Raw genomic sequence first — 26,167 nt, 5'->3', positions numbered from 1 at the left:
TCGCTTGGTAACGTGATAGATATGAAGCATGTTTGCGCGTGTTTCTTTTAAACCTTTGACAATAAAAGCCACTTGCAGAGGAGTGTGAAATTACTCGGCATCATCGCCGCCGATCGAATCTGATGTCGGCGCATCCGATCTTAGGTAATAATGACACAAGTAAAAACTAGGAATAAGTAGCACAATGAAACGGGACTGCATTAGCAGTTATAAGTACCATACTAACAGTTGTACACAGATCTGAATGAAAGAGATGGTTAACCCTAACCTTTTGATTATTTCTTGTGCCATTGTTATCGTACCTTTTTTTCCCTGTGCCGTTTCTACCAGTCACCCCATTCCACATACCACGCACCTGGACGTAGCAATCAGGTTCCGTAGGCTCGCCGCGTAGTAAGCACGCGTGCGTTGCTCTCTTTCCGAGCAACAACTGTGTTTTGTCGCCTTCGTGGTTAATATGTGTTTCCTCTCCTTCCAGATGAGAGCAAAACGGAAAAGAAAATCGGTAAGTCGCATTAAGACACCGGACAAATTCTCGCCACCTGCTCGCATCCATTCAATGGTACTTCTCTATTGGCTATGATCCACCCCACGTTCTACCCTGATTGCTAATTCTCCCAGGGCTATATTGTAATCATTGTTGTTGAATGCAATACGATTTGTGTTTGTATTGCATTAAAAAAAATACACCTGTATCTCCAGATGCTGAATCTAGTGCAGGCGGTTGGAATCGAACTGTGTCACCTCCTTGCTAATCCACTGCTGCTCCAACGATGTAGCGATGGAGTGTGCAGGCGGTGTAACTGCACCGGGGCCCACCGGCCCCCGAGGGGCCCTGGCTCCGGGCTATAAATCTCGGGGAAGCTGGGCAGGGCCCACGCTAATCGCAATGCATTTGGGCCACAAATAGAGTGCTGGCTAAATGCACGTTCCAAAATAGAGGCACTGTTTTGTATTACTTTTGAATTGAACAGAAATCCAAAGTGAAATCCCACTCCTTCAATCCAAGGGTCGTTCTCATCTCCTATTTACTGCTCTGCGCCAAAGGTGGAGAGGACACGTTCATATCGTGGAGGCGGGTCTTTCCACAGCACAACCACTGACGACTTCCCCACAAAGTGGTCTTCCTGCTGTTAACCTTAAGCTTAGAGCCAAGTTGAACCCCGACGAGGATTTTTGCATACTCGTAACCTTACGATCGAGAGTCGTGCACTTTAACGCTGTACTATGGATATAAATAAACGGGAGCACGGTTGTACTGAAATGTCACTCTACTGCTGTGTCAACACCCACACATCATCCTCAGTCTCGGAACTTAAGCAAGTTCGAGCCTGGTTAGTAATGTTATTGGTAAGTTAATCCTATGAAATTGGGTTCCGGACTTAAATTGGCTACATTCAAGCTCTCTGGTACATATAGAAACAAAAATTGGTGCTACTCATGTGGCAAACATTGCTTCTGAAGCAGATGGGAAAGTGCTGCCATCCTAATGTGTGGATCAGCGGTCTCTTCAAGGGATCTCCGAAATAGCTCTGATGTCCTTTCTGCGTGATTGACAACTATTATTAGGTGTAAGCAGTTTTCCGTTGCTTAATTTGCAGATGGCGAGAAAAGATTGGTAATCAGAGACTGGAATTGCGAAACACTGTTAGGAGTTCTCTCTTCTGCCAGCATGATTTACAATTGTTGTTCTGCATACTGAATATTAGTTGTTATATTTTACCAGTTTATCAATTATGCACGGTTGTGACACCGTATATCACTTATTATTACAGACACAGGTTCAATTGCTAATGACGCATGTCATAACATGCCATGGGCTTCTTGTGTTGACTCTGCTTAAAATAAACACCCCGTTGCCTCGAGGTTCACTCTATGGGTAAGGAGACAAAGGCGCCGTGATGTGGTGCTGACTCCAAAGGTACACCGCGTGCTTTGCTGGCCGCAGGGGTCGGCAACCAAAGCAACCAAGAAGAGACCTTTTTTTTCAAATTCGGTAATAAAAAAAAACCAACTCAGTATACCAAGAGCCACAATGCACTGTGTGGTGAATACGAGACAGTGATTCCTTAAAAAACAACGTCACGAAGCAGTCATCATAGAGCCGGCTCCCGCAGGTTGCCGACCGCTGGCCTAACCAGTCCGAAAAGAAACATTTCAAAACGTGCACGAAGCCCGACTGTGGTAGCGTCGTTGTTGTTGTGAGTCTATAACGCCCCACTGCAAGACAACAGCCTCCACCATTGTCTTTCATTCCTTCTTTTCCTCCGTTGTTCTTGTCCAGTCAATGGCCTCAACTCTGTGATGTCCGATAATTGTTTTTTTTACCCTTCTATCTGGCAATAAAACTGACACCTTTTTTACAAGGAGTCATGTTTGCATAGACCACAATACCTGCAGCCATAATGCAAACAAAAAACACAACTCTGATAATATATGCACTGTCCTTGAAGTTGATTGGCCCACACCCAAGACAGCTTTCCTTAGAGCCTAGTCTCACATGGGTTGGACTAGATGACGCCAAAAGGCGCACAACTCAAAGACAATGCACCATCAGAGTTTGAGAGCTTGGGGTAAGCATTTACACCATTGTAACCTCATTTGCCAGTAAAAAAATATGATAATTGTTTTTTTACCCTTATATCTGGCAACAAAACTGACACCTTTTTTTACAAGGAGTCATGTTTACATAGACCACAATACCTGCAGCCATAACGCAAACAAAAAACATAACTCTGATAATATATGCACTGTCCTTGAAGTTGATTGGTCCACACCCAAGACAGCTTTCCTTAGAGCCTAGTCTCACATGGGTTGGACCAGATGACGCCAAAAGGCGCACAGCTCATGATGTCCTCCAACCGCGAACTCCTTCGCGATCTCTCTTCGCTTCTCTTCCCTTCGTTCGGCCTCCACTCCGAACTTCGTTTTTGTTTCTCGCCCCTCTTCGGTTGTCCTCGCCACGTCTCTGACGCCCATTGCCACTTTAAACTTTCTTCACGTTAACAAAGTCGTTGGTCACTCCTTGTTCGCACGTCTTCATTTTTTTACGTAACCCTTTGACTTGCTTCTAACGCACTTCTTGCCATAGATGTTTAGCAAACATTGAACTCGGAAACGGGTAAAACAAATGCAATCTACAAGTCATGTTGTGTACGCATACCTATATGTTCCATTTTTTTCCGAGATTTATATTTCACAATATTTATACAAAACGTGTTTCGTTACATTGCACATCTGTGCATACCGTTTAACAAAGCAGGATGTAAAGCACAATATGTCAAACGTTAGATTTAATTTGTTTAAAGTTGTGTTAAAAAAAGAAACCCACCCACATTTTCCTCTTACATTGCATCATTATTCTCTTAGTAAGCCGCAACTTAAAGTGCACCCACAGCAAATATGTATCGAGGATACACTTTTGAAAAAAAAACTAAAATTAGCAAAGACAATGCCTTGAGTAAACGGAAAGACTATTTGCAGTAAATTTCGATGTAAAGCTTTCGTGACTGCAGGGATTCATCTTCTTGGTTCTTTCGGTAAAGTCACGTAGAAGGGAAATAATAAAATAATAAAAATAAAACATAATAAAATAGTTCTCACGACGTTTCGGCCACAACGCAAGCAGCCGTCCTCAGGTGAAGACCAGGTCTGTCGGGGAGACAGCGTCAGACGGGGAGACAGTGTCAGACGCTGTCTCCCCGATAGACTTGTTCTCCACCTGAGGGCGGCTGCTTGCGTTGTGGCCGAAACGTCGTGAGAACTATTTTATTATGTTTTATTTTTATTATTTTATTATTTCCCTTCTACGTGACTTTACCGAAAGAACCAAGAAGACAATTTGCATTGATGAAATCCTGTTTGACTTCATAGCTATTTTTCGCCCCATGGGCGAGTTGCACTTTGCAGCAGGACATGTGGTGAGAATCAGCAAGCCGAGTCCAAAGAGAAACAAAGGCAGGGGTTTGGGCACACTCTGGCAATGAGATAACTATATATTAAACTCATGCTGGTAGGAACCTCCTGGTTACACCATGCCCACAGGGGATTATTGTGTCCGTCGTGCAGGGAGGGGCTGGGTGGGGAGGGAGGGGCTGGGTGGGGAGGGGAGGGTGGGGAGGGGCTGGGTGGGGAGGGTGGGGAGGGGCTGGGTGGGGAGGGGCTGGGTGGGGAGGGTGGGGCTGGGTGGGGGGTGGGAGGCGTGAGGCTGGGTGGGGAGGGGCTGGTCACCCCGTGGTGCCCTTATAAAACTCAACGTTTAACCTACTCACGCCGGCTTGTGCCCGCCCTCACAGTCGGGCATATTTGCGGAATACACCACGCCGCCGTTGACCCTGGCCATTGACCGAGCAACCCAACGTTCCTACCAGCTCCCTCCGCAGGAATGTGTTGCCAATGAGTTCGAGGACAGAGATTGTATCTGGCCACACTTTTATCCCTCTGGCGTGTACCCTCATCCATCCGATCTTGTGAGAAAGAAGGTGGCGTATGCGGCACATATCCTAATAGGGTCACGGCCGGAGATATGACGAAGATGATTGTGTGAGGGTGAAATGGAAAGGAGGAGGGGAAGAGAAAGGAAACTGATTAATAATTTGGACAATGTGATACAGTTGGAGGCTGAAGATCACAGAAGGTGTAAATCATTTATCATCGATAATAAGCCTCAGTTATGACACCAGATGGATAGATCCCGTCTCACTCTCTCGGCCTCTCATATGCTACCTCGCCTTCAGGTTGCTTTACCTTTGTCTCCCTGAGTAATAGCTGATATTTGCCTCCTCTTCACTGTGTGATCTTACACGCCTAACTCTGTTCATGCCTTTGACCAAATCGGCCGGAATGCGGCGATCTTGTCAGATATGATACGCTAAGAAGGCCTGAGTCTGGATAGCCCTCGAATGAGTGACCACCGTGCATAGAACAGGTTGTTGTTATAGGCTGCTGCGGCGCTGCGCTATCAGCGGAGGGCAGTGAAGCGAATTCCAGTGTTGTGCTGTGCTCTGCTCCAGTGTCTTTACTATCCGTCTTCACCGAGCTGCGCTGGCCAGCGTCGTGAAGAGACGCATCTGATTGCACCTCCCCAAGAGGCTCCTTGTCTCCATTTCATATCCGCAAAAGAAAAATGGTGCATAGCTCCCCGACGTGGTTTTCTTTTTGGTTGTACCGCACGATGTCCCGACGTTTCGCTCCCAGCCCGTGGAGATGGCGGCACCACATGGAGCGAAACGTCCCGACGTAATGGTAGGACAACCTCGTGGTGAAAGCCGAGAGCACAGTGGAGAGAGACACACAGCTCAACGGCGAAAGCCTCGAGCCCCAGTAAGTTGGTGCCCTGTTTGCCTATGCAACGCCTTCACTGCGGGAGCGCACATTGGGATTCGATTGTGATTTCAGCTGCCGCCGATGAGCTATCTCGCGGCGTTTGTTCCAGAGGCGCAGCTGCAATTTCATTAATTTTGAAACGTATCGCCATGCATGCACAGCTGAGTTGTCGGGCAACATTATATATGTGTACTAAAAATCTGAGCTCTCCCCCGCCCCCCACTCTGGCTGATAATTGGCATGAATGATGATAAACGCCCAATGATGTTGGTAGACTTAGAACATTGTGGGCTGACCGATGTTCAAAATCATTGGCAAAAAGTGAACGTACCGATTGCCCCTCGTTCACAACACACTGAGGCCAGCCAAGAGAAGCGAACACGCCCTCGAGTTCGACAACGAGGAGATGGAGCAATGAAATTGGCTCGCGTGCAGGAGCTAGAGTATTTTTTTATACATCACGAGACGGTGAGTCACGCACGTATGTATGGTGAACTTCTTTTGCGCCATACGCAGTCAACTATGCTCATCGGTTGGCTACGGGAGCAGTGGATAGATCATAGCTCAGGATGTTAATGATGAGGTCTAGCCAACCTGCGACCAACCTTTTGGTACCCTGAGCGTCTGGTATTTCACGATTCCCTTCACTCCCAAAATGAAATACATTGTCACGATTCAGGGTCAAGATTGAAATAAAGAATACATGTTTTTCTCATTATGACAGCATCCTTTTCACTGGACTTGTAATCCAGAGGTCACTGGTTTGACCTCCCCGCTACGGCAGTTGAAACAATGGTGCAAGTTTCTGAAATCCCCCAGAATCGGAATCATGCTGGAGGAATCCGATGAGCTATAAAGCTCTTTTTCACAGACACCCCTTACCGCCTCTTCCCACCCAGCAGTATCAATGGGTACCCCACAATTAGGCGATCGCTAGGTTGTGAGTGGTGAGGTAAAGTGTGGGTACTCCCACTTCTTCAAAAACATTTAATAACCAGCGTGGAAGAGAAGGCCAAAAAACCCTCTCAAGGTGGTCTCCTGGTGGCATGAGTAAGTACAAGAAGTTTCTTTTTTACTTTCTTTTACCAGGTAAGAACCCAAGAGACACGGATGGTCACGTTTGCCAGTGACACAGGTCACCAAAATGTCCACAGCAGAAAAAAAAGCGTGAAATAAAGTACTGCAACGTAGGTAGTAGACATCGGCAAAATAAGGATAAGCAAGGACGTGTTTTAAAACGATGGAATTCCAGGTGTCCGGTGCAATAACAGAGAAAAAAATTGAGGTCTGCTCTTTTACCTTCACTGACTTGTTCTGTCTATTTTTTTCCCTGTCGATTTATTCCCATTGGACTTGATGGTAACATTTGCAACAGTGTATCATTCGAAGTAAACTTTTTTTTAATAAATGGTAGATACAGTGTGTTGCGATCGAAACGTCGTGATTTATTTTATTTCTACCTACGTGACTTTACCGAAAGAACCAAAGAGCATGGATTCCTGCAGTCACGAAAGCTTCAAATCAAGATTGGTAGTTACGGCATTAGAGTATAACCTGCATCATTTGATGCATGTATTGTGGATTTTGAATCGATTCATCTTTGCCGACCCAATGTGCATCGTAGCGCCTGCAAGGGAAATACTCTGCATTCAAATGAGTTCGATCATGCCATTGCTCAATCTCGTTGTTGCTACGGATGATGACATTTGGGCAATGCGCTTGTGTTGCTTTAATGTCATTGTCAAAACATAAAATAAAGAAAAAAACTGCTTAGTGTTTGCCATTTATTAAGCAAATGCTATGCAGCATGTTTACACTGTACCGATAAAGACGGAGATTGATCCAGAAGCTTGCCATGGGGGGGGGGGAGTTGGGCGGTCTCACATTTTCAAGCTAATTTTAATTAGGGCCCCACATTAATGAATGCATAAAAACATGCGATTTATTTTCTCTCGTAAATATCAATCAAATGTTCTTTTTAATGTAATGGTCTCAGGGGGGTGGGGGGTGTCGGGCAAGGCACTGGATAAAAAGAAAGTGTAAGTTTGTTTGTTGATCACAGTGGGAATTGTGCAAGTGTGACATGTGACAACAGTTATGTTTACGAGCTCAGAGCAACTTGAAGGCGATAATGATTAGAGTTGCACAATGCGCGTTTGGCAAACTTAATGTTTCTGGGCAGCTTGTTAGCATAGCTTTAGCAACACAACGTAGGAAAACGTCTGCATATGTGTGGATTATGTAAAGACTTGCAGCATGTCTTCAGAAGTATTTATTTAGGGTTTGCGATTTGATGGGTAGCACATCGGGGTACAATACGTTTGCACTTGCGTTTCCAGAAGGCTGTCTTTAGTGTAGGGAAATCAGTTTCAAAGATAATGTACATATTATCAGAGCATATTTCTTTGCGTGTTCACCACAATTACGTGTGGTTAATGCAGACTTCATTCCTTGCTGTTTGAACAACTTAACACCTGTTTAATTGCCAGAAAGGGTAAAACCTATTCTTATTTCCCATGCTTTGATCCGGGCAAAAGGGTGCCATGATATCTCTCTGCTCTCGTTTGTGTCTCCAAGTATTGGGCAACCTTTGAATAAATATCGCCGTTTTCTTATCGGTGAAGTCCCTAAAAGCAAAGCAATTTAATTCTAAAGTTTAATGCATAGCAGATGATTATCGTGAGAGTAATGTTGGCTCCCTCATTACGGATGGACAGACAGAGCCGCTGTAAAAAATATATATATACAAACAAAGGGCTCACTACGTCTCAAAGTTTATTTTCAGTAGGCTTCTAATTTGGCAAAATCGGCTAATTCTGTTCTTTAAGTGTGTTTTCATATGTGGGCAAAATGGGAATTCCCAGAGAAAAACCATGTATACACGAGGAAACCAATCAATGTGCATGGCCAGGTTATTCACCTACTTGCTGAACTACCTTCCTGAGGAACTCCATTGCTCAGAGTGAATCCCTTCCCCCCCCCCCAACATCAAGTAAACAAATGGCAGCTGCTATTCGCTTGACGACATGTGCATGTTATGCGGGCAAATCCACAAACCATGGCTCGTTTTCTGCACTACAGGCGGCTGCTAATGATGTGGTTGTGGCCGTGGTTGTACCTCAGGGATTATCAACTTGGCACGTGTCCAGCGAGTGTTGGACCTGTGCGTGGGTGCAATGTGTGCGGTGTATAGATGCCACGGTGAGCAAATGTCAGGTTTAAAAATATGCTTCTAATTTATAAAAAAAAATTCACTGTCGGTGCCACGCGATGGAATCGAGCGGCCATTTGGAACTCGTGCAGGGCATCCGCGATCCAAAAAAAATTCCACGGAAGGAGATGAAACAGACCTAGTTCTGAGATCACTCTTCAAGTGACCTCTTATCCACATACCTAAAGATGTGAATTGCTTTGCAATCAAAGCAAATTAATTCTCAAAGATGGCATTTTTGCACAATTGAATGAAGATCAAAATTAAGATGATGGATTTTTTTGCGTGCAGTCATTGTGAATGGGATGAGACCAGCAACTCACTAAAATTGAGAACCCGGATTTATACCGAGGTTCTTAAGGGATGCTGGCAAACTGACCTCTGAGCCACCCAGATTGTATTAAGGACACAATTTTAAATCTAGATTAAAAACTAACTTCTTTCTAACTCCTTTTGTGTTTAGTTTGTTGTCCTTCCCCCGGCACCTCCGGTTATCACGGTTGGCTACGTACGGTGCAATAGAAGGTCAAAATACGTACGTATACGTACGTACATTTCAAAAAGTGCCCTTAAAGTTGTGTGTTTCAGACATGATACTAGAACACAAGTAGTGCTTGGCCTTTCATTCCAATGGATAATTCAAATCTGCTGCGAACATTCATTATGGCACTTGGGATTGAGACTTAATATCTAAGCAATCCATGGGCAAGGGAAGATCTTGCTGAGAAGATTAATCTCCAAGCTTATTAATTCCATCTGCGGACGTTTCAATGGCCAATCGTGAGACATTTAAATCCCAGCAGTCCACGCGGCAGTTTGCGAAGGTTGACTGTTCTCTTCCGCAGAGAAAACTCTTCTGCAGAGTCAGAGTGCAAACCGAGCTGATTTAGATGTCGCATCCTTTGTGACCACATGTTGCTGTTTGCGCTGTGCGCGTGCGCGCGAGGCCACGTTCGTGTGCATGTGTTGGAGTGGTGGTGTCTCAATGAGTCTTGAGTTTTATGGTGCACTTCACAACCATAACGGTGCTTTCAGAGCACCATCCATCAAATAACACTTACGGTAATGGCCAACACATAGAATATGTGAAACACAAGGCATTCTAGCTTAAAATATCAACAAAGCAATGCACCATGGGAAATACATTTACTACTATAATGAGCGAAGAAAGTCTGTGTGTCCCGCGCGTGACGTCACTCCACGTCGACCAGCCCCCCTCATTAATAATGATGAACAGGTGACGTCATCTAAATGGACACCCCCCCTCCATTAATAATTAGCAGGTAGCGTCACTCCACATGGGGGGGCGAGGCGCCTCCTCCCCCCTCCTCAGCGTCAACTTCCAACCCTCACTACAAAGGCAGAACCCTCACGTCACACGATCTCCGTAACGCTACTGAGACATAGAAGTGTAATGTAGCTCTCAGAGACACCGTCTTGTTCAGTGAAATGTATATTCATTATGAATAAAGTTCGCCGACTCACTGATCACTTAACGAGTAACCGCGAGTGACTCTATACACTTGGGTAACTTAGATATCTCTATTCTGAGACAACATAACTCTAGCCTTCCAAGGCTACAAGGTGCCCACTCCAGGATAATGAAGACGACCCGCTCCTAGGTGCCGACGGCGACAGCAGTTCCCACACAACAGCAGCCCAGAGCCCCGGTTCGCGCCGGCTTTTATCCCCCTCACGACCCGGCCACGCCCCTATCCCCGAACCCTCTCTCACCGCGCCTGGCCCTGTCTGTCTCTGCACTTATTACAATTTACGACCGTTAGGTGCCGTGCTTCCCCTCACGTGACCCTGTCAACGCTTGTCGCATCAATCATTATTAGCGACCACTTAGGTCCCACGTGATCCTGTTTGTTCCCATTACGTTAATTAGTAACCACGGCCACGGGGTGCCGCACTGTCCCTACATCACCCCGTACTGTCCCTACATCACCCCGTACTGTCCTTACAGAAGTAAAAAGGACTTCATGATGAACAAGGGATTATAATATTTTAATGAAATAGCTCTGTGTCACCGCGGCCTTACAAATTGCACACGAATGGATGCGGTCTGCTTTTTGCTTGCAAGTTTCAGATTTACTGCAATACACCCGTCCTTGGACGGGCAAAAGGCTAGTTATTAATAATAATAGTAATTAAGCCTATACTGCATCATAATAAAGTCCATTTGGTTTGTGCACTGCGGAATGAACCTGAGTTTGATTCCCAGCCACGGCAAAAATCAGTGACTAGTGATTTCTGAACTGGGCCTGGGGCTATGCTAGGTCAACTTAGCCTGAATTAGCACCTGTTGTGATGTGTAGACATGAGCACAAAGGTGGCCAGGAATGGAACTAGCTATACCACCCCCTCATCTGCCATAGCAGCCCTGCCCGGGGTGGCTCAGGAAGTGCCACTTTGTTTTTTTGCTGAAGGATCTGAGCTGTGCCGCTGACATAGGGACGCGTACAGACAATGCGGTGATGCCTTCACACACGCAGACCAACTGATATGCACACGAACACACATACACTCGCACACACTCAAGACGCACGAAGAAGACGCGGTGTCGCTGTCTCCCAGTTGTACCGACTGATGGCACACGCAACAGACACATCATTGTCCCTGGCCCTGCTTGATCCCCGGCGCCAAATTCAGATGCCTTATGAGACCAGCAGAGGTGTGGACTCGAGTCATGTGACTTGGACTCGAGTCAGACTCGAGTCATGAATTTGATGACTTGCGACTCGACTTCGACTTGCATAACAATGACTTTGTCCCACCTATGAGATGTGGACTCGAGTCATGTGACTTGGACTCGAGTCAGACTCGAGTCATGAATTTGATGACTTGCAACTCGACTTGGACTTGCATAACAATGACTTTGTCCCACCTCTGGAGACCAGCGTATCATGGTTTGGTTCTGGCTGGGCACAAGCAAGTGGCGGGTAGAGAACCATCAGTACCATCCTATATGATCACTGTTTCATTGCTTTTATGGCTTTATTTTGGTGATTTTTTAAAAGTTTTTCGGTTTGGCCATGTTTGTTTGTTGTAGTACAGAGTTAGACTGATGGCCTTAATCTAAGTTGTCTTGTGGTTGTTGTTGTTGTTGTTTGACTTGCATCCCACTGGGATTTTTGCACACAGCGTTGGTGTACGGTGTTTTTTCTGCAATAATTTGCGGTCTTTTCTTGGATTTTCTGTTTGCACAGTCACTTTAAGATGTTTTCTTGTTCATGTTTTTGTTTTTTTGTTTGTTGCGGTTGCACCCGATTCAAGAGCCGAATGGCTCACAGGGCTATACCAAATAAATGAAACTTGAAAATGAGGGCCACTGTGCTGGCTTTGCTCGGATGCGCCGGTGGAACGGGGGGGGGGGGCCGATCGTCTTTTGCGTTTGCGCGTGCGTGCGTGCAGTCCCCATGGTGGTGAAGAACGACTGCGACATGGAGAAGCCGTGCCCTCCCAACAACTTCGCCTTCCGCATCACGAGCGGCGCAGCTGACGTCGTGGGTCCAAACATCTGCTTCTGGAACAGAACGTGAGCAGAAGCTCGGGCTGGAGACGCACTCGCCAACGCCGTCGTTCGCTGAGAACAACGGAAGGGAAATGCTTATTTGTTCTCTCACGCGTCCAGGCTGTCACGTGTTCAGGCTGTCACGTGTTCAGGCTCTCACGTGTTCAGGCTATCACGTGTTCAGGCTATCACGTGTTCAGGCTATCACGTGTTCAGGCATCCCACGTGTTCAGGCTGTCACGTGTTCAGGCTGTCACGTGTTCAGGCTCCCACGTGTTCAGGCTCTCACGTGTTCAGGCTCCCACGTGTTCAGGCTCCCACGTGTTCAGTCTGTCACGTGTTCAGGCTCTCACGTGTTCAGGCTCCCACGTGTTCAGGCTCTCACGTGTTCAGGCTCTCACGTGTTCAGGCTCTCACGTGTTCAGGCTCCCACGTGTTCAGGCTCTGGCACACGTGGGACTTTACGCTCCGACCCCATGCATCTGACTCCTCGATCCAACCATGTGTCCGACTCATGAATTATGCTCGCTATCATCTGTGCTCATTATGTTTGTTATCTTAGTCCATCAACGTTGACACGCAGCAGCTTTTGTTTCAGCAGATAAACATGATCTCATTTTTGAATCTCGTCAGGGTTGGTTGGTTGTCCGTCGTTATAGGGGCAAGAGTCTTCCACCTACGCCAAGGGGCCCATTCGGCGCCATACAGAGAGGACAATAATTTAGCGATGACATCAGTTCGACGAGCATGCGGCGTGAATACAATTTAAGTGCAAACACTGCGCTCAGAGTCATTTTACGCAGCTGTTCAAGATATTTAGACTTTTTGTGTTCAAGACGCCCTTTTCCATATACGAATTGTCAATCACCGACACTATGCCTATTATCATCTGGATGATTATTATCAATGCGCTAGTGTATGGAAGTTAATGGACACAATGCACATGTTGCTACAGGCTACGGGGCTACGTAGTGGGCAGTGCAGCAAAATCTATTGTACTAAAACAATAGCTTTTGTACTCGTCTCTGTGTGTCTATGTTGTGTGTCTCTCTCTATGTGTCTCTGTGTTGTTTCTCTCTCTCTCTCTTTGTGTGTCTGTCTGTGTGTCTCCGTGTCTGTGTTTTGTCTCTCTCTCTCAATTTTAGTTCTACCTGATGACGATTGCTTGTGTTGCAATCGAAACGTCTATTCTATTATTTAATGTATTTTCTTTCTACGTGACTTTACCGAAAGAACCAAATAACTATTGTAGTACTCTCCCGTGCTCCCGCGTCTGCTCTTGCCTACACCAACCCGCACTGACCTGCGTGGTGAAGTATGGTCAAATTGCCCCCATGCCCCACATGGTGTGAGGAGGCCCTCATCCAGCCATGGATTTGTAAAATGGCTCTTGACAGGTACAGTATATGTACATGGGTGTACTACTTTATAAGCGGCAATGTGGTGCTTCATTTAAAACGTATTATTAAGCTCATGACACAATCTTTAAAATTGTACAATTATTTACGATTTTTTTTGTTGCTACTGTTACATTTGGGTTAATAGAGGAATGAGATAGAAAAAAGTGAGAAATAATAAAAAACAAATGGTTGATGAGACCAAAACGAATTCATCTTTGAATAAAGCTATGAACTAGATTTAACTTTTCCTTGAATCTCTGGGAAAGGGATTTTAATAGTTGTGTACCTACTAATACATGTATTTTTTTATGTTTGCAGTGTTATGAGCAGTGTGCTGAACAACGTAGGAGTGGGATTAAATATCGCTCTAATTAACGGTAAGTCTTGTATGTATGTATGTTGACAAACTTAGGCATTGACCACAAAATGCTGTTCCATTGCGTCAGAACTTGCATTGGTCAAAGACTGCATTGGTGCCAAGACGTGTGGTTTTCTTGGCACAGGATGTAGCTCGGTTTGCGAACTGCCAGACTGAAAGTTGTGAGAGCGTGAGTTAAAATTTAGTCCAGCGGAGGTGGATGGAGTGACTCAGAGATTGAGCGTTGAGCTGGCGTGAATCTGTTCCCATCCAGGCAGCCGCCTATGAGTAAATTGCTTTTTCGTGTGTGGGTGAGCTAATGTTCTCAGCACAGCCACTAATGACTGCAACGAAAAAATCCATCGCTTCAAATGTAGTTCTGCACTTATATTTTGCCCAATTCCAGCTGAGAAGTGCTGCTCTCTACCGTGTGCACAATAGGTCACTGGAAGGTACCTTAGAAGTAACTCTGTAATATCTGCTTCCGTGGGCCATTCTCTTACCCCCATGGGCTTGCACTTCTCCACAAGAGATGCGACTGGAAATTTTGTCTCATGACATGATGCCGATGGCGCAGTCAGGATAAAATTACGGGAGAAATTATAATATGTACAGATAGTCCCCGAGTTACGATGGTCCGACTTACGATATTTCGATCTTACGATGGCGATAGCGATACGACAAAATTGTTAAATATTTTAAATTTCGCGCGGCAGGCAAACGCAGCAGCGAACGAGGTACGATGCTGTACGTTGGGACGCTGCCGGGATGTACGCATCTCCCGCCTTGTGTGATGCAGATAGGATTGTTTCCTGAAAACACTTTCTATTCAATTGCAGTTCATATAGGTAGGCTAAGAATTTCCCTTGTTTTTTTACTTTACATTTTACTGTGCAATACAGTATTGTAATTAATAAATACATGCAGTATGTAGTTTATACAGTACGGTACTGTAAATTGCTCTGTTTTGCTAAATTATCACCATTCTTTAAGACTCCTGGGTAGGCTAGGCCATCTTTGCCTTACGATATTTTTGACTTGTGATGGGGTCGTCGTAACGCATCTCCATCGTAAGTCGAGGACTACCTTTATTTATTTTAGCTAGTGTTGGGTTCGGCTCCATCATCATCCCCATGGGTTCAGTAGAATTAGAACCACCCAATGAGGTTGCTTTGCTCAGTGGTTTATCAACAGTGATCACCCCATGGAGATACTGGTCCAAACTACAGGTAAGTGGACCGCAGTGTAAAAGAGCTTCATAGCGCATAGGGTTATCCCTGCTTAAATTAAAGATCAATGTCTAATGCTGCTGTTTCCAACACTGATTCAGGACTGCTCGCAAAAAAGCAATACCCAATGCCTGTTTAAGGATGTGGGCACATTTTAATGGCAATTTTGCCGAATTCGATTTGTTCAATATTTATTCCACTTTTCATCCAGGAAAGATTCCCTCTGAGCATCGCTTTATCAGGAGGGTGCCGCTTTGAGTTGTTTGACTTCGTTCTGTGAGTGGCGGCCGGTGGGGGGGGGGTTGCATGTGCGATAGACACCAAAAGCACACACAAGTTCACGATCACGTTCTGCTACACCGCCATCTGCTGGCCACGTTGCAACCCACCGAGTTTGATTGACATCACGAGTTCGTCCTTTCGTGGTCCCACCGGCACACACCGCAACCCTTTCAAACATTCAGGGCTCGCAGCGCACCGGTTGATAAACACTGTGGCGTGATGCCCCTCCCCCCCCATGCTTGGCTTATTAATATTAATCTTCAGACATGCTGTCGAAGTGAAATTCATTGCAGCTGATTAGGGACAAAGGTGCCAATGGAGCCGGCATATAGAAAGGTCTTTAACAATCCACGTAGCATGGGCGGGCGATGGGGACATGCTGATCCATCTTCTACGGTATCCTTTTAATTTGCAAGCGACATTCGATATATAAACCTGTCAATAGCATTGCGGGGGGGGGGGCTGGACACAATGCAAACCACTTACACAATTAAGGCGATGTGTGCCAACGCAGCCTGTTGTTCTGATGTACACACGCGGCGTGGAAACTGGAGCGGAATTCAACGGTTGAAGAAAGCGGATCAAAAAATAATTATCCCGCCGCGTTTCGCGTTACACATTTGCTTGGCATCGCATCCGTGGTCCCCCTCCCCCCATCTCCCGTTCAGCAAAGGTCACTTCTACGGATTTGCCCCGTGAACCACAGAGCCGCTGTACGTCCCTGGTCGTTTCGATTTAAGGCTTTCGTGACTGCAGGGATTCATCTTCTTGGTTCTTTCGGTAAAGTCACGTAGAAGGGAAGTAATACAATAATAAAAATAAAACATAATAAAATAATTCTCACGACGTTTCGGTGAAGACGGCTGCTTGCGTTGTAGCCGAAACGTCGTGAGAATTATTTTATTATTCATAATCAACGATTTTTGGGTTTAGATCGCGTTATTTATAAATGTGTCGTAACCCTCCACCACCCGACACGGCCAATCAGCAGAGGTGGGACAAAGTCATTGTTATGCAAGTCCAAGTCGAGTCGCAAGTCATCAAATTCATGACTCGAGTCTGACTCGAGTCCAAGTCACATGACTCGAGTCCACATCTCATAGGTGGGACAAAGTCATTGTTATGCAAGTCCAAGTCGAGTCGCAAGTCATCAAATTCATGACTCGAGTCTGACTCGAGTCCAAGTCACATGACTCGAGTCCACACCTCTGCCAATCAGTAAAAAAGTGTCACGTTGACAAAAGACAAATAGTTCACTGCTTTAGCCCACCGGTGTGTTGAAGCGTGAAACCACAACATTTACAATTCGCCAGAATTGCCCGATGATGCTGGATGCAATTACCAGCGAAACGTCGTACTCAAATTGTAAATGTTGTGGTTTCACGCTTCAACACACCGGTGGGCTAAATCAGTGAACTATTTGTCTTTTGTCAACGTGACACTTTTTTACTGATTGGCCGTGTCGGGTGGTGGAGGGTTACGACACATTTATAAATAACGCGATCTAAACCCAAAAATCGTTGATTATGAACAATATTGGTCGCGAAAGCCTACGTGTTAAACATTATTTTATTATGTTTTATTTTTATTATTTTATTACTTCCCTTCTACGTGACTTTACCGAAAGAACCAAGAAGATGAGTCCCTGGTCGTGTTGAGTGGCGAGTGTGTGTGTGTGGACATGCGTGCGTGTTGCTCAAGACCGGGGAACGGTGGTGTCGTGAAGGTTAGCGCGCTGCGAACCCGGCGACACGAGTTTGATTCCCCGCTCACGGCCTAACACCGGTGACGAATAATTTAATCGGTCCTGGGCCTCCCCTAGGTCGACTCAGCCTCAAGTGAGTAGCTAGTGCGGTGTGTAAACATCGCTACTAGGGAGACAAAGGCGGCCGGGCGTGGTGCTGGCCACCCACCCCCTCGTGTGCCGTGCCGGCCTTCATAGGTGCTCGCTAACAGCACTTGCCCCAACAGTCTGTTAAAAGCTATACGGGGGATCTTTGTCTTTTGTTTTTGTTGCTCAGGACAAACGGGACAGGTCATCAACACTGGACACTTTGACATGTGGCAAGGAGGTAACCTGTTAATATATTTATTTATATTTTATCACTGGTTCATATTCAGCATAATACAATGGACGTGTTTGTTTCCTGAAGAAAACATTACTTAATGCTGCATTGTATGAATACTTATTTTGTTCCAAATGCGACATTTAAAAGATAAAACTGTGTGCTCGGCAGCAACATTGTTAGTTGTTTTTCATTTATTTATTTTTACCTACGTGACTTTACCGGAAAAAAACAAAGAGTATGAATCCTTGCAGTCACGAAAACTTCAAATCTAGAATTGTTACGTTCTTTAAAGCTGTCGGTTTTAAAGTGCCTGTATGTTTGTTTCATATAAAAAAGAAAATTTGAACTAACAATTCAGAATCACAGATGTGTCCAGTAGGGGTGGGTCAATTAGATCCATCAGCCAAAAGGCTTGCCAGGCCATCATTTTTAGAAATACAATACAATTTTGCTTTATATCGCGTGTCGATTGGAACTGTGATAAAAATAAATGTTGTTTGTTTAAGTAAGGTGCTATTGATGTCACTACACACACACATATACTGTTGCATCAATTTACACGGTTTGCAAACTCTCTTGCAGATATAAAAATACTGATTCAGTTCCTGAATGGGATCAAGGAAGGCACGATTGTCTTGCTGGCAAGCTTTGACGATCCCTACACAAAGTGAGTGTGCAATGGTACTGTGAACCCTCGGGAAGGATGTCGCAGCCTTCAACGAGGCCTCGAATTTTAATTCATATGCTCTGTTAATTACACTGGTCAACACACCTTTTCTGGCATAAGGTTATCCAACGGTTTATAATGTAATTTTGGGGTGCTGATTCCAAATCTGGCATCAGTTTTTGTCTATCACATCAGGTTTTGGAGATATAAATATTGCATTTTCAATAAAAATTGCAGAAGAGAAATATTAAATAAATTTGGATATCTACATAAAATGATATTATAAACACACAATCCTAAAAGTACAGCACCATATTTTAACACTAAAGCAGTCACTGACTCGCAACAACTTGCAATCATAAGTGACAGAGTTAATTTCAGGTAAAATCAATGAAAATGGGGTATGCCGATAGCATAAAAATGAGATGTGATAGAGCAAATCTGAGATCAGGTTTGGAATCAGCACCCTGGAATTAGTCTAAAACAGCTGCAAAAGTCCAGGCCAGAAAAAAAAGTTGTTTTTGTTGACCAGTGTTATTCTTCTTCCTTTTGCCCTTCTTCGTCTTTCATATCGCAGGGTGATTAGCAATGGTATACTGGACAGTATATATACAACATAAATTCATAATCAACGTTTTTGGGTTAGATCGCGTTATTTACAAATGTGTCGTAACCCTCCACCACCCGACACGGCCAATCAGCAAAAAAGTGTCACGTTGACAAAAGACAAAACAGTTCACTGCTTTAGCCCACCGGTGTGTTGAAGCGTGAAACCACAACATTTACAATTTTTTGAGTACCTGGACGTTTCACTGGTAATTGCATCCAGCATCATCGGGCAATTCGCCAGACGCACATTTAGAAACGTGCGTCTGGACTATTTAGATGAATTTGCTGCTTTGAATGCCCAAATGATAAGCTGCCACTTCGTTGAGCCGTCATTTGTGGCCAAGTCGCTTCTGAAAAGTGAATGCCTCAGTTGGCGCTTGCCTGGTAGGATGGGGATGGTTTAGTGTTTTATTTCATTGGAACCTCATTTGCCAATAACAAACTATGATGATTGGTTTTTTTACCCTTGTTATCTGGAAACAAAACTGACACCTTTTTTTACAAGGAGTCATGTTTGCATTGACCACAATACCCGCGGTCGGAATGCAAACAAAAAACATAACTGTGATAATGTATGCACTGTCCTTGAAGTTGATTGGTCCACACCCGAGACAGCTTTCCTTAGAGCCTAGTCTCACATGGTGTTGGACCAGATGACGCCAAAAGGCGCACAACTCTAAGACAATGCACCATCAGAGTATGAGAGCTCGGGGTAAGCATTTACACCATTGGAACCCCATTTGCCAGTAACAAAATATGATAATTGTTTTTTTACCCTTTTTTATCTGGCAACAAAACTGACACCTTTTTTTTTATTTGTTTGTGTGTTTACCTTCCTTGCACTCTCATCGTGTTTTTGTATTGATTGTTGTTGTAGTGTTCTTACCAGCCCCGACTGGACATCTGTGATAAAAAGCTTCATGGCTCATCGGATTCCCACTGCAGTATAAATGCATATTCTGATAATAATCCTAATTCATAGCGCATATCATTTACGTGCTCGGAAGAAGGGCCACTTGCAAAAGAACGTTATCCCATTCTATATGGTCTCTTTGTAAAAGTCATAATCAATTCTCGCATGCACATTTTTTTGTACACGTATATATCGATCGTAACAGTGTATTTTAATCGACAATTGGATGCGTCATTACATGCCTAGCATATCAAGTAATATTTACAGTTAACTCTTGATCGTCCGTGGGAAGATTATCAGGGTTGCGATGTAACTCTGCCTGAGAATAAATAAAAGTTTATTTTATGGGTACGCTGGCTTAATTATTAGTTGCTGCTCACCCATCTCGGGTCAGTGACTCAGTACACACGTGACCGAACACATCCACAATTAAACTGATCACTTTAAAAGGCAATAACAACACATGCTCTGTCTTCGTCCCCATTACATGTAGGCAACCATGAAGGACGTTGTTTTACATCTTAATCCGTGTATGCTTTTCATTTTCCATCATCTTTTTCTATTGTCCACGTCTCCACTCCCCTCCTTATATTTACCCCTCATAATTCAGAGTTCACTTTGATTCCTGTGGCTGGGAATCGAACTTGGGTCGGGAAGTTCTTAGCGCGGTGCAGTAAATACTCTATCTCCAGAATCATCACTTTAATTTCAGAATAATACATTTCCCGCACCTCAGATTAGCACGGTTGGTTATGTACGGTGCGAAAGTAGTTCAACATGCATACATAATTTATTTTATATTGAGCGTAGTATTAAATGAGTAATATTTATGAGTGAACTAAAAATGATCCTTCTTCATGTAAATGATTCATACATACTGTCTGTCTAAAGAATACACCCGTATTTACACCATTGGAACCTCCTTTGCTAGTAACAAAATATGATAATTGTTTTTTTACGCTTTTATCTGGCAACAAAACTGACACCAATGATCATATTTTGTGACTGGCATCATACTTTGATGGTGCATTGTCCTTGAGTTGTGCGCCTTTTGGCGTCATTTGCTCCAACACCATGTGAGACTAGGCTCTAAAAAAAGCTGTCTCGGGTGTGGACCAATCAACTTCAAGGACAGTGCAAACATAACTCCTTGTAAAAAGGTGTCAGTTTTGTTGCCAGATAAAAGGGTAAAAAAACAATTATTAATACACCCGTAGTGTACATATTTATTAATGGTGCAATGGCATGCTTCACTGCTGCACCAAAACTGCTGCATTTGTACACTGTCTTCACGCCAACTCTGCTTATCCTCACAGCAGCTTTTGGCTGGCCATTGTTGTTGCGCTTTCAGATGCACATCTGCGGCCGTCTGGAATGCTCTTCCTTCCGATATTAGAATGCCGCTTTAGCGATGCAATTTTAAATCTAGATTTAAAACTAATTTCTTTAGAACTACTTTTTGTGTTTAGTTTGTGTTGTCCTCCCGCCTCCCGCACCTCCGATTAGCACGGTTGGGACTACGTACGGTGCGCAAAAAAGTTAAACATACATGCATTGTAATTCCATTTTGCTCCTCGCCTGTGCTATTAAATGTCTTGTTCCCATCTATTTCCAAACCCACCCACCATCACCGTCATCGCCATACTAATATATGTATCCCCACACAGGCTAAATGATGAGGCCAAGGCACTCTTTGTCAAGCTGGGCAGCTCAATCGTCAACTCGCTGGCCTTTCGAGAGAGCTGGGTCTTTGTTGGCGCCTTGGGCATCGAAGGGAAGAGCCCCTTCGAAGCGGTACCATGAGAAAAAAATCACGCATATGGATTCTGTAACGTTTTTTTACTTGCAACGTGTGTTTGTTCGCGGACGTATGGGGAGGGGAGGTAGGTCTCCACCACGCAAGAACAATCCTTGTAGCGCTATTGTTTTTCATCTCCAAAGTTTAGGGTAACCCTTTGATCAATGTGGCCAGTTTCCATAGGGAAAGCCTCTAATAACAACACAACTTCGTGGTTCTTTCGGTAAAGTCATGTAGAAGGGAAATAATAAAATAATAAAAATAAAACATAATAAAATAAAACATAGTAAAATAAGAAATGTTATTATGTTCTATTTTTTTATTTTATTATTTCCCTTCTACGTGACTTTACCGAAAGAACCAAGAAGATGAATCCCTGCAGTCACGAAAGCTTTAAATTGAAAAACAACACAACTTTTGAGTATTTGGCTGCTATAAATGTTCACGCGATAAGCCACTTCGTTGAGCTGTCATTTGTGGCCTGGTCGCTTCTGAAAAAGAGCTACATTGCTCAGTGGGCCTTACTTGGAAAACTAAATAAATAGTTTCATTTACTTTTTACTAAACCTCCAATTTTTTCGATTTAGAGCTTTCGTAACTGCAGGAATTCATCTTCTTGGTTCTTTCGGTAAAGTCAAGTAGAAGGGAAATAATAAAATAATAATAAATAATACAAATAAAACATAATAAAATAAAATTCTCACGACGTTTCGGCCACACCACAAGCAGCCGTCCTCAGGTGAAGACAGAGCTATTTAGTTTATAATTTCCCTTCTACGTGACTTTACCGAAAGAACCAAGAAGATAAACCTCCAATGTTAGATATTCTTTACAATTGTATTGTCCCCCTGCATGACGGACAGAGATCGCTCATGAAAACTCTTGGCCTTACTTGTTACGCATTAAAACTCATTGTGATATTTTGGTACCATGAAGTTGCAGTTCTCATCCACACAAAAGTGTGCACTTACTATTGCTGTAGTCCAGTTAAAAATCTCAAACAAATATATTATATTGAAATGAGGTACAAAAGTCATATTTGGATACTTTTTAAACTCAAGCATTCACAGTTGGCAGGAAGGTGAACCAGAGGTCACTTACGGGATTTCATAGGTATCTGTGTGACGCCTGCGTCCCCGGGCCGTTCTCTAACACAGCTGGTTCCATTGCATTCTTCTACGAGGGATGTCTTAACGCCCTTAGCACATTTGGGATACATATTATTTGGGTCTTTCGGTAAAGTCACGTAAATAGGTTCAAAGAAAATAATAAAAAAACGACGACGTTTCCATCGCAACACAAGCGGTCGTCATCAGGAAAAGTTTTTCCTGATGACGACCTACGTGATTTTACCCAAAGATCAAAATAATATGAATTCCTGCCGTTACGAAAGCTTTAAGTCAAGATTTAATTGGGATACAATTTGGAGAAAGGCAAAGAAATAATATTGAACCCAGGAGTCTGTTGACCACTGCCAGTAAAGGAATGTAATCAGAGTATTGCATCTCAATTGCTTCTCAGCTTCCTCTGAACAGAGCATCCGAGTAATTGATCAGTCTGAAAATAGTAGTAGGCTTTTACCCTTTGAACTGGTACAAAAACTGACACCTTTATACAAGGCATCATGTTTGCAATAACCACAACACAAGCAGTCAAAATGCAAAAAAAAAAGAAACAACTCTGATAATGATAATGACATGCACTGCCCTTGAAGTTGATTGGTCCACACCCGAGACAGCTTTTCTTAGAGCCTAGTCTCCATTGGCGTTGGACCAGATGACGCCAAAAAGTCTGAAAATCTTCTGGCTAACTGCGCCTCCTCCCGCCCCACCTCTCTCACCTGTTCAGCGGCTGGAAAACAAGAAGGAGACCAACAAATACGACGGCTGGCCAGAGATGGTGGAGCTCGTGGGATGCATCCCACGCAAGCTGACATGACGGCACTCGTTCAAGCGACCCGGGGCGATGTCCCGCACGACACCGGCGGAAGTGAAGGCCCGCTCGCACACCCACAATGCCTCGTGTGATACCGTCGCGGTCCGTCTGCGCCCGGGGAGTCGTTGCAGCGATCGTCGGATGGAGAGTGGTGTTTCCCAAACTTTTAAGATACTGTGAGTCTCTGAACGATTCGACTTTGGAGGTTTCACCCTGCTGCTGCCGTTGTGGTTATTGATTGTGGGGGGGCGGTTGGGGGTTTGGGGTGGGAAGAAATGTTCGTGGTTGTTGATAATTATTTTGGGAAGCAGTGTCATAGACAACATTTGACTCGTATTTATTTGCGGGAAATGATACCAACCTTCTCTTTGCCGCACAGATTTCTTTTATGTGTTATTTTCTTTAATTGGTACTGTACTTTACTCTTTTTTTTTATTTCGGCGGTCTTGCAAAGTTGTAAGAAAAGTTTATCATTGCAAATTTACACGCTTCTGGGATGCATCGATGTCACTTTGCACTACCGTGGTACATTTCCCAGTTCGCGACGTGTGCCTTGTGCTGTAAAACTAAACTCTCCGTTCAATGAAACGGTCACTAAATAGATCATAATCAGCATATATGACTTTATAACGTTGGTGTGATGTGTGTGGATTCTGATAATTTCATAAAACATTACTTTAAAGTATAGCTTAAGCGTTAAAATCGATTTTGTACTGGAAGACAGAGCAAATGGTGTACAATATTAAAATGTAGGTAGTTATGGTGTACTGAAATTGCAGTTGTTTTATATGGATGTCATTGTTTTTAAGATAATTGAAGGGTAAATGTGTTTGTCAGAATGTCTGCTTTCTATTTTAATGACGTTATACGTATGAATAAAATCTAGAAAAAGTGGACCTACATTTAATAGATAATTTTTTGGGGGATTTCTTGGTATAGAAATGGGTATTTATTTGCAAAAATTGTGTTGCAAAGTCAAAGGTGAAAATAAAAAATAAATGTTATAACTTTTTTGTCATTCATTTTGCATACATGTTGAATACATAATATGGATTTGTGCACGCATTTAAATACATAATATAAGCAATCAATGTATAACTTGGCAATGTATAACTTGGCAAACCATAATGCTAAATGTCAACTAAAGCCTGCAATGTAGCCCCTTAGTAACAGCAGTTATCACAACCTGTTGTAAGCATTGGTGGTCGCTCATCCAAGCAGTATATAAGCTCATTATAAGCTTTAAAAACAATTACATGTCCTCTCATGCAGTGTATATATACTGGATATTCTGTACACCAGTACATAAAGACATATACTGCAGTTGTACATATGAATTGGACATATTGTCCCAGGACAACTGAAATTATGTGAATTTGCTTTCTTGGTTAAAAGTTAAAATGAACTGGTATTTTCTGTCTTAATCTCTGTAGTTTAGCACACATCGATCAGTTTCACTGTAGAATAGAATAGATAGAAGAAGAATAGATACTTTTAATCTAAGAGTTTGTTTACTCCAATGTCTATGACCAAATATCCATATTTAATGCATCCTATTCTGCCTGCTCTTAGAAGCTAAGCAGGTTGAGCCGGCTTATAAGTGTAGCGCCATCTACCAACAGAGAGGGGGATAGTGGGTATAGTAGCCCTCTCTGCCAGCAGAGTATATGATGTCATGGAAGATGTCTCTGGGGCTGGCAGAGTAGGGGGCCATTGAGGAAGTCGTAGCCCGATTGGCCGGCAGGGGCACGTGATGCGATGCAGGCCAAAGGTGACAGAAGGGGACACGTGTTGTAGGGCCCAGAACCGACTAGTGAGATCCATAAGGGGGCGTGGCCGAGGGCGGAGCCAGGCAGGGGGCACGTGGAAGGCGAGCCAGAACCTTCTAGTGGGTTCTGGATGGGGGCGTGTCCGAGGGCGGAGCGGGGCCACGCTAAGAAGCATAAAAGGGGGGTCCCGGGGCTGCATCGGGGATGTTTGCTGGAATGGAACCCGCCATGCTGCGTCTTCTCCTCGGTGTTCGTGCTCGGTATCGTGGGTCAGGCAGTGTGGGGCCATCCATAAATGACGTCACGCACCTATGGGGGGGGGGGGGTCAGACATTTGTGACGAGGGGGGGGAGGGTGAGAAATGTGACGTCACATAAAAATGCGCAACTTTAAATAAATACTAGCGGAAGTACCCGGCTTTGCCCGGGTGAAAAATATATTTCTTAAAAACTTTACATATATATACACAGACTAGCATAAGTACCCGGCGTTGCCCGGGTGAAAAATATATTTCTTAATAACCTTACATATATACACAGATGGGCTGCTACCCCCCCCCCCCCAGCCACGATCTCCTCGGCCGCTGTGCAGTAATATGTACGGCCTATAGTGTGGTGGGGTGTCGAGGCCTAGTACCGTGCAGAGCCTCCGGCCTCGCCTAAATTGCCCACCCGGCTGAGGCTGGGTACTGGGTCCGGTACCCCCCCCCCCCCCCGCGCTACAATAATACTGTCTAATCGCTATAATTTTATTATCTACCGACCCTATAATAGTAATTGCACACATTGTGGTGGGGGAGGAGTGAAGAGGACGTGAAACTTTGATGAATTTACCTCAGAGTCGCGTGGTGGGTGTCGAGGCCTAGTACCGTGCAGAGCCTCCGGCCTCGCCTAAATTGCCCACCCGGCTGAGGCTGGGTACTGGGTCCGGTACCCCCCCCCCCCCCGCGCTACAATAATACTGTCTAATCGCTATAATTTTATTATCTACCGACCCTATAATAGTAATTGCACACATTGTGGTGGGGGGGGAGTGAAGAGGACGTCAAACTTTGATGAATTTACCTCAGAGTCGCGTGTTAATGC

At 44.3% G+C, this 26,167-nt stretch overlaps 1 protein-coding gene across 7 annotated transcripts in view; it reads left to right on the top strand.

The window, feature by feature from the left end:
- The window catches only part of LOC144730044 (protein FAM3A-like), a 43,034-nt gene extending 18,717 nt beyond the window's left edge, over positions 1-24,317 (top strand). For all 7 annotated transcript variants that reach the window (XM_078610545.1, XM_078610546.1, XM_078610543.1 and 4 more), the window contains 7 exons: positions 479-505; positions 11,954-12,077; positions 13,772-13,830; positions 17,344-17,394; positions 17,974-18,058; positions 21,248-21,374; positions 23,227-24,317. In XM_078610545.1, the coding sequence (XP_078466671.1) occupies positions 479-505; positions 11,954-12,077; positions 13,772-13,830; positions 17,344-17,394; positions 17,974-18,058; positions 21,248-21,374; positions 23,227-23,316 (563 nt within the window). In that variant the 3' untranslated portion in view covers positions 23,317-24,317. The remainder of the gene's footprint in view (positions 1-478; positions 506-11,953; positions 12,078-13,771; positions 13,831-17,343; positions 17,395-17,973; positions 18,059-21,247; positions 21,375-23,226) is intronic.
- The last annotated feature ends 1,850 nt before the right edge of the window (positions 24,318-26,167 follow it).

Source organism: Lampetra planeri, chromosome 34, assembly GCF_965212315.1.
Source record: "Lampetra planeri chromosome 34, kcLamPlan1.2.h2, whole genome shotgun sequence".
NCBI lineage: Eukaryota > Metazoa > Chordata > Hyperoartia > Petromyzontiformes > Petromyzontidae > Lampetra > Lampetra planeri.
This window is presented reverse-complemented; position numbering and strand designations above follow the sequence as displayed.